General features: G+C 39.8%; 2 protein-coding genes across 3 annotated transcripts; one reads left to right on the top strand and one right to left on the bottom strand.

Annotated features, from left to right (window-relative positions):
• Window positions 1-215: 215 nt before the first annotated feature.
• Window positions 216-3488, top strand: LOC124166736. Of its 2 annotated transcripts, XM_046544405.1 has the most exons (3): window positions 216-702; window positions 785-1034; window positions 2900-3488. In XM_046544405.1, exons 2-3 carry the CDS (start codon window positions 860-862, stop codon window positions 3124-3126), a joined length of 402 nt encoding a protein of 133 aa, XP_046400361.1. In that variant the 5' UTR covers window positions 216-702; window positions 785-859; the 3' UTR covers window positions 3127-3488. The 2 variants fall into 2 exon arrangements, with proteins under 2 accessions (XP_046400361.1, XP_046400360.1); XM_046544404.1 differs by having other exon boundaries at window positions 216-1034.
• An 83-nt stretch (window positions 3489-3571) lies between these two features.
• Window positions 3572-5590, bottom strand: LOC124166735. The gene is made up of 2 exons (XM_046544403.1): window positions 4959-5590; window positions 3572-3903 (listed from the first exon to the last, which is right to left on the bottom strand). The coding sequence occupies exons 1-2, from the start codon at window positions 5193-5195 to the stop codon at window positions 3661-3663; spliced, it is 480 nt and encodes a 159-aa protein (XP_046400359.1). The 5' UTR covers window positions 5196-5590; the 3' UTR covers window positions 3572-3660.
• Window positions 5591-8953: the final 3363 nt, after the last annotated feature.

The raw sequence follows: 8953 nt of genomic DNA, 5'->3' as shown, positions 1-8953 counted from the left end.
TGCATCAATAGATTCTTTAGTAATTGATAGAGATTTTCGGCCGGTGGATTCACTACGATCTCTAATTTCCCTGGCAAAACGATGGTCTAGTTTTCCTACGACGTAATTGTATTTAGTCTTGTCCGAGGAGATGTTGGCCAAAGAAAATTGGGCTTCGACCTGGGCGAACCATATTTCAGGCTGATATGGCCAGAAAGGAGGCAGTTTCGGAGTGACACGATAGATGCCAGCAGTGTCGACACCGGAGGATAATGGAGGTGGTGAGACCTGCTGCGATGAAGGCGTTGCTTGCTGCTCATTGCTGCTGTTGGTGCTGTTCTTGGATAAGTGCTGTTGGCTGTGGTTTGTTTGCTGTGCGGCGACGCGGCGAGTTGATGCTGGAGTTCCGCAATTTGTGCCTGCAGTTTGGCGAGTTGCTCTGCGCGTCTGCCATGGTCGGATCACGTCGGGGTCACCAACCAAAATTGCTACGCTGAATAACACTTTCGTAACGATTACTGCGCTGAATAACACACTGGTGTGGTTTCTGCAGCGGAGCGTTTATTGCCACTTCAAAGTAGAGACTGACTAATTGTTGGCCGAGATGGCTTGTTTACATAGTGACGGCGAATTCTCTGGAACGCTGCGCCGGAACTTCCTGGAACATTCTGGATTTTCTCTGAAAAGGCCGGCACCGGGAATCGAACGCGGGCCGTCCGATTGGTAATCGCACAGTGTTGTGGCGGATACTGCGCCCACAGAGTAATCCAAATACCATTGCTAATTTACCCTTTTTTATGCACAGAATTTACATTGCGCTTGTGTTATGATCATTAAATAAAGTATAATGTCGTAAAGAGAGATATTTAATGCAAATATTATGGAGGTCTTCATAACTGACGACGAAAGTCGTAAAAAGTCATCGCACGAAAGTGTCCCAGAGTTAACCACAATTTTTCACGAAGACAAAATTTTGAAGTTGCTGCGTTGTCAAGACTGGAAATACAAATATCAACTATCGCCCCGCAAAGCTCAGCACCTGCTGTTCGTAGAAGGTGAGTAAAATTTTGAAAAAGATTTTCCCGGCAAATGATGTGGGTTAACTTCTTTCGGGAATCCCTCCGCGGGTTCCATTACCATCGATGCGTCAGCGTTGCGACGTTCCGTGCCCGGAGTCGGAGCTTTTAACATCGGCAGAAATGGAGTTTCTAGCCTAGTGGGAATCCCGAGAGAATATTAATCCATAATTAAATTTTAACTTATTGAGCATTGTTAAACATATCCACAGAGGCTGAGTTAAGGACCATGGAGGAAGCACTTAAAATATGAACCTTTTGCTGATAAGATGGTAGCAATGGTAGGACATGTAATTCCAAAATTTAGGTATTTGACATTCATATTTCAATGTACCATATGTCATGTTGGCTATATAAACAATGCTCTATGCTACCAATCACAATTAAACAGGTAGTCTACTCGAGGATGATAGGAAGAAATGCTGCCCGAGATGCCACCTGGTGAATTATGAGAAGGGTGGTCAGTGATAATATGGCCACAGAATTTAGCTTAGCTGGTGCTGGAAGGTGATCCTTCACAGTCCTTAGATTGGCTAGGATTATTATTCGCAAGTACATTCCTATTAGCTATAGCTTTTTATTACAGCTGTCTACCTTCTTCATGGAAGAATGTACCTTCTAATCCATGGCTTTTAAATGTTTATTTTATAACAAGGTCAATGAGGCAACACTCTTTTCTTAAAAAAAAAAAGTTTCAAACATGAGCCTAGAATGGACAGGAGGAGATGGTAGGAGAAGCGTGGGACGAGTTGGAAGCTGGAGTGAAAGTGGGAGGACTGATGTTTAAATCGGTAAGGTTCGCGGATGATCAGTCGCTGATTAGCCAGTCAGCGAGGGGACTGCAGGCTCTAGTGGATGCATTAGATGAGCGGTGCGAGGAGTATGGGATGAGGATTAATCACAAAAAGACAAAGTTAATGCGGTTTTGTAAAGCATCGCGAGCGAGGAATGTGAGACTCAAGAAAAAAGTAGGTGGGGAAAATCTAGAGCTGGTAGAGCAATTCAACTATTTGGGCAGCACATTAGAGAAAAACGGACACAGTAGCAAGGACATCAGGGAGTGCACTAGCAAAGGAAGCGTTCATGAACAGGAAGGTGCTTCTATGAGGATCGTTATGTAAGAGTTTAAAGCACAGGTTGGTGAAGAGTTTGATTTGGAGTGTACGTCTTTACAGTGCAGAAACATGGATGCTACGAATGGAGGACATGAGAAGATTGGAGGCATTCGAGATGTGGGTATGAAGAAGAATGGAGAAGGTGAAATGGACAGAGAGGAGGAGAAACGACAAAGTGTTGGACTTGGTGGGTGAGGAGAGGCAACTTTTAGATAAAATACGGAGGAGACAGGAAGTTTGGATGGAGCGGGTACTTAGTGGGGAGGGGATTTCGAAAATGGTGTTATATGGTAGAATATTAATAACCCATTAGGTTGACATAAATGTTTCAGTGTAATATTTTTAACCCTGCCGCATGAACGGCGGTGAAATATACAAGAATTGCCATGAGAAAAAATTCCCCTGGACCGAGAATCGAACCACGGACCTTTGGCTTTCCGGGCCACTGCGCCACACTTAGTACTATGAGCCCCGGTATAATTGCCATGGGAATTAAAGAACCTGGATAGCATAGTGGTCACAGTGGCCCGGAAAGCCAAAGGTCTGTGGTTCGATTCCCGGTCCAGGGGAATTTTCATGGGATAATAATTATCCCCCAAAAATACTTCAGACGTTGCATGATGGCCTTGAAGAGCCTCTAAATAAACGGAAAAGATATTACTCTAATGACCAGTACATCTGGCCCATTACTAATCATTGTCACTTTATTTATTTTCTGATTTTTTGCAGGCTGTTGCCAAGGTGCAAATGATGACGATGTAGACTCCCATGGGTCCATTAAACGACACGTCATTGACTGGACTGGGGTCCAAGGGGCAGACATAAGGTCGCCATCGCCCTTGTATTCATCAGATGAATACTTGGAAACCATTATCGAAGAATATGAAGATTTTCAAATATCCCCACGTACGGAGGATGATGATCCATACTGGAAGAGAAGTGGCTATGGGCTGTAGCAGGGACAATAGAGGAGGAGCCACACACCATTCCGAGATGGCTGTTCCATCTCCTCGTGGAGGGATAATTTGAGCCAGCAGTTGGGTAGACCCTTGCTTCTACAGATTTATTAGTTGCCTCGACCCAGGGTAATTGCTTGTTTCTATTCATTTAGACCCTGAAGAGGATGCACATGTCCTCTTTCTTTGGTGGCATAGTACTTGATTATAACTTAAGATACCATTTTTAATACTTCAGACAATACTCACTAGACCATAGTGAGCATTTTCCTGCATCGCAAATTTGAAAGTTTCACGTATGAGGTGTCAAATATTTTCTCAGGTGTATTTCTATTAATATTTGAGTTAGAGGCAACTGTCGACATGGCTACTTCTGTTCATACTAAAAAAATTCAAGATACATAAGTAATAGTTTAGTTTTTCCTCAATAAAAAAGAACACTAAATAGTGACGAATGAATATTTATTACATCCCTTCCCATGATGATCACCAAATATAAGTCTTTCCTTTGGTACAATAATTGTGACATTGTGACTAAAAATCTAGTCCAAATATGGGAATCAGCGTCTCCCAATCCATTCCCCAATATTTCGGGTCTATTCCTCCGGAACACCACGGGTCAATCCCAGAGTCTGAGGCCGAAGGATATTTTCCGCAGTCTTCAAGTTCGCCCATTCCTTTCTTCCGCAAATTAGAGTCCGAAGAGAGCCTCTTTACTTTCTTACTAACTTTAGGCCTACGCTCCCTAGCAAGACCAGGTACTGGCAGCTTGGGCCTCTGGAATGGAATGAAAAAAATCCAAATTAAAGCATCTATTGACGTTATCTTGAATTCTATTGATTGAGTATAGAGGAATAATGATTTGTATAGAACTGCGATTGAATTCACAGCGCGGAATTGAAGTTATCCTATAAGACACGGTCTCAGGCATTACTTTGTGGAATTGCTTCATTATAGATTAAATTAAAATAACTTTGTTTTATTTCACACTTTATTTTAAATAGCACAGGTTTCAGCATCTTATGCCATCATCACCCGGGTTTCAGCATCTAATGCTATCATCAGGTGATGATGGCATAAGATGCTGAAACCCGGGTGATGATGGCATAAGATGCTGAAACCCGGGTGATGATGGCATAAGATGCTGAAACCCGGGTAGTGCTATTTAAAATAAAGTGTGGATTAGAACCAAATAATTTACTTTATTTTATGATAAAGTTATCCTAATTAGCCGCTGAAAAGACGATCATTTTTTTACTGAAGGCAATATTTAATTTAGTACATCAAAAATTATTACGGTGTCATGCTCATTTAAGTTCTGAGGTGAGCTCTGCGCACGAGTAGCAATACATCTTTAGAGACTGCCAAATGAAATTTTAAAGGCCGTTTTACACGGGGCACGTACTTGAACAATATGACGTGTGTACGAAGGCGCAGTCAAAATTGCGTCCTGTGAAGCGCTGGGTTGCTAGAACATGTGCGAGAATGCGTGGACGTGAGATGGAATGCCCCTGTTCTAATTTTGTTCATGCATTAGCGCCATTTTAGAAATTAATGCAGTTCTAACCTGCGCAATTCCGAGCCCAGTGTAAAACAGCCTTAAAACATACAGAAAATATGGAGGGGCTTATCTTCTACACGAACTGTTAGGAATTATTGGCTGACGTCTCCTATTGCGTATGACGCCAGAAAGAAAAACATGGAACTTGAAAAATCAGGGAATTAGCTAATATTTACTTTTATCCATGTTAGTCATAAAAGATAATCTTAGAGCTTCCTAATGGTAGGTGAGTAGATAGGATATATATTAAATCAACGAGATTGAATCTCACCTTGCTTGCTGATTTCCTCTTTTCAGTTTCTTTAGCTCGTTTTCTTTTCACTCCTTTCAAATAATTCCCAACCTTCTTCATCCCAGATGTTTTCTGAATGATACTTCCAATGACTCTGGCTGCATCTTGTGTGCAACGGATTACATCCATGGAGGAGCTCAGCGAATCGTCAATCATCTGAGTCGACGGCTGGAAGAAATTGAATTGCGGCATTCGGACTGTGTTTAGCTCTATCATGAAGAGGAAATGCTGTATCTCTTTCAATCTTCGTTAACCCTCTGTTTTCATCGACGATTTCAATTCATTTTAAATGCTCTGAGAGCGATAATCTTCTACTGTGCAACCAAATATTGATCTCCTTCTTTATATGCTCTTGAAACTCCTGAAAGTGGATGTATTACCAGATTAATTGGTTTTAAATAGACAGAAATGGTGCTCCGGTGATTATTTGGACTGACAAATTATTTATACAATTCTTACGTAACAATGGTAACGCGTGTTTACAATCTTCGCTGGGGGCCTATTTCCAATTTACTGTAAACTTGACCTCCTAAAGGAAATTTGTTAAGTGAGAAATGTTTGGTGGAATGCATATTGCCCGTGCTATAAATTTATTTTCAAATCGCTCGTAAGGTAAAATCTTAGATTTCATGAAACAAACTATAATTACTTATAATTAATTATAAAGTTGCCATTAAAATAATCGAAGTTATGATGACTTTATTTCACTAAGCGATTGCTTACGAAATCGGCAAAAAATTTCAGAAATGTTAAACTTTAGCAGTTACCACATCAAAGACTTGTATAACACCCTACCGTAGGTATTTTTTCGAATGGGGCAGCCGGAACGCCGCGCAAGAGAAAATTAATTGTCAATTATTAAACATTTGAAGTAAATTCAGTTACGAGTTTCCACGAGTTTATTTTTGGCAAAGGTAGATATTTATTAATTGCAAATAAAAGTTTGGGCCTATTCTGAGATGGAGTATTTGAGAAAATTCAATTAACATTTTTTAAACACATCTATATGTGACTATAATCTGACAGACAATTTCATCGACTTTAAAATATTGATCTCATACCTCAATATTTTAGCTTTAAAATAAGCCATAAATCATAGCTCTGCGGCAAGTTAGTGAAGAACTATAAGGATGTTTCAAGGCTCAATGTTTTTGGCAAAAATGCGTAAATATTAAAATGCATCATAAGTCGCACACATTTTTTTTCGCAAAACGGCCTTGGTGTATTTAGTTTGAGGTGATAGACCGACGCACATGTTTTCATAAAAATCTTAGACCTTAGAGGACAATTTTTTGTTGAATTGAGGTTGAATGACTCAGGTATCATACTTAAAAATATTCTTATTCAACCGCTGACGCTAGTCGCTTAAGTGATGGTTGATTTGATATGCGATCCCCATTAAGTCACACGTCCACTTCCAAGCCTATTTACTGGAGAAAATGCGTTTTCTGAATGGGGTTTAATCTAAAACCTAAAATCACAATGTCCACATACTAGAGGAAACTACGAATGTAATTCAACTTAATTTATCAATTTGAATGTGTGTGAAAAATATTTTGTCAATTTTGAAAGGTTGCTTGTAAATCTGTACCCTCAATAAGTCTTATGCTATTTTTATGAAAAATTAAAAAAAATATGAACCAAATGAGCATTAAAATTACTCCTTTTGACGATCAAAACTACCTATAAGCAACTAAAAATTTTGATACTTTCCTGGAGAGATGAAAAGTTAAAGTTGAAAAAATCTTTTTGGGAGATGTTTTTACGATCACCCTGCATTTTTAATCATGCCCTTAAATACCCTTTTATTCACGCCATGTGGCATAAAAACCAGGCGCAAAATTAGTTTAATATGATATCTGCAACATTTATATTTTCAAGGATATATGTCGTGGGCAAGCTACACCTCCGCCACTATATGTCTTATTCCTTAATTTATTATTGTTCTACAACATAATTATTTAAAATATTCTGTATTTTGTCATATAAATGTGTTTCACTACATTTTATCGTCATCTACCTCATTATGAAAATAAAAAATAGACGCTACAAAATGCGATAAACTGTTATTGAAAGTGCGATAAAATAAAAATGAAAGTGCGATTTTCACGTATCTCTAAGTATAAGATATGTAACTAAAATAAAACTACTTTTTCAAGGAAATAATCTCATAAATCCCATGGCTTGCCCCCTCCCCTCTAGACCATGGCTTGCCCCCCCTAATTATGATCCTGGTTGCGCCCTTGCAGTGGTTAACAATATCTGATCATGAAAAAAATTCGGAAATGAGGCTCTGATATAAGTTGGCAACTTTCCCGCACAGGGCAAATTCGTTCCTGAAAAAAAGTCATTTTTCGGCCCAACCTCGTATGGATGGCGACAGGGGCGCAGCTATGAATTAAGGCTGGGGGGGTTTAGGTGCAACCAGCCCCCGGCGTCCGCGGCTCCACGTACGTTCCCTTACTGTCCGATTAGTTCCCATACCGGCCGTCAAGCGCTAGCAGTACACTCGTCCGGTCGTTCCGGGCGTATTACATGGGTTGATATGGCTGTGAGGTAACTTGATGCACTATATTTATAAAAATTTTGTAAGCCGTGCTTCGCGCATGTACTCACTCTTACGCGCTTCAGTTTTAAAGAATATAAAATAGCTTTATTCGTGAAAACTGGTGCAGTAGCTTCCGTAAACGGTCATAAAATAGTCTACGAAATCGGGTGTTTGAATGCTTAATCCAGCGGGGATAAATAATAAAGGTGTGTTTTTTGTAGATCCCATTTCCGCGAGCCATTTTAGACAAATAGGACGATGGTGTGAAGATAATATACCCACCTGAAAAGGACATCGGTCGAAATTACCTTGCAATGGAAGCAAAACTGCGAAGTGTTAACGGAGAATATCGGTAAGGTACTCAATAGCATGGACAGAAGTATTAGGCTGAAAACTTAGTAAATGAAGCGGCAATAAAGAAGCAATGGCAATCTCCCTTTACTATTCCTAGATAGTTGAGGAGAAACGAGTGCCGACCTAGCCAAAAAGCTTTCGCGTAACTTTGCCGCTACAGCTTTCACATTGATTATTTGTAACAAGCGTAACTGCTAAGTAAGTCCTCTCAACAGTAAAACTTAAGACCGAATATTTACCTCTCGAGTTCCATAGCTCAGACCAATTAATTTTCTTTTCCAATACCCACCGAAAATCATCTTTTTTTCTACTTTTCATTAATTTTTTTCCTATCTATCTCCTCACGCCTCCCCCATTGTTTCGCCACTGCTGTATTAGCTGCTCCATTCCTTGGATAGATACCAATATGAATTCCTATAAACTGAAAATATTAATCCTTATGATAACTGTAATTGTAGATTCAGCATCTGGAAAGCAACACACGGCATACTTATACTTACAAGCACTACAAGCAAAGGAATGGTTAAACAATATAATGGTGTGAACGATCAAAAAAGATATTTCTACAAGGCTAAAATGAATAGCATTTATTTTTTCAAAAACTTTAAGTTTCTCCTTCTGGAGGCATACTCTCGGCCAACCTCGGCATTCTCCACCCGTGCAGCTTGCCTCATCCTTGAATTCAAAAACTGGACAATGATGGCAGCAAGCATCATTTCTCGATGCTCACTGCACGGGAAGGAAAGGTCGTTCCTTTCGAGGATATCACTAAGAATAAGTTCGCTGGCATTCCAGCATTTGCCATATTTTTTAAATCGCACTTGAAGCGGAATTGCACTTGGTTGGACAAAATTGTTGATTTTCCTGATATTGCATTTCGCAACCTTCAAAGCACCTCAGGTTCGTATTTTCCTTGTATTCTAATGGTGATATGGGGTCCCCTGGGATATTGTCCTAGTAGTCTTATTTTTTAATTGGTACCTACGAATTTAAAAAGAGAATGGGCCTTTTAGTTGATGTGCCGAAGCCAAAATATGGTACATCCAGTGATGAAAACTCAGCTAGGGGCTTT

The sequence above is a fragment of the Ischnura elegans genome, chromosome 10 (assembly GCF_921293095.1).
Source record: "Ischnura elegans chromosome 10, ioIscEleg1.1, whole genome shotgun sequence".
Classification (NCBI taxonomy): Eukaryota; Metazoa; Arthropoda; class Insecta; order Odonata; family Coenagrionidae; genus Ischnura; species Ischnura elegans.
The sequence above is the reverse complement of the archived record's forward strand: the minus strand, read 5'-3'. Positions and strand labels throughout refer to the sequence as shown.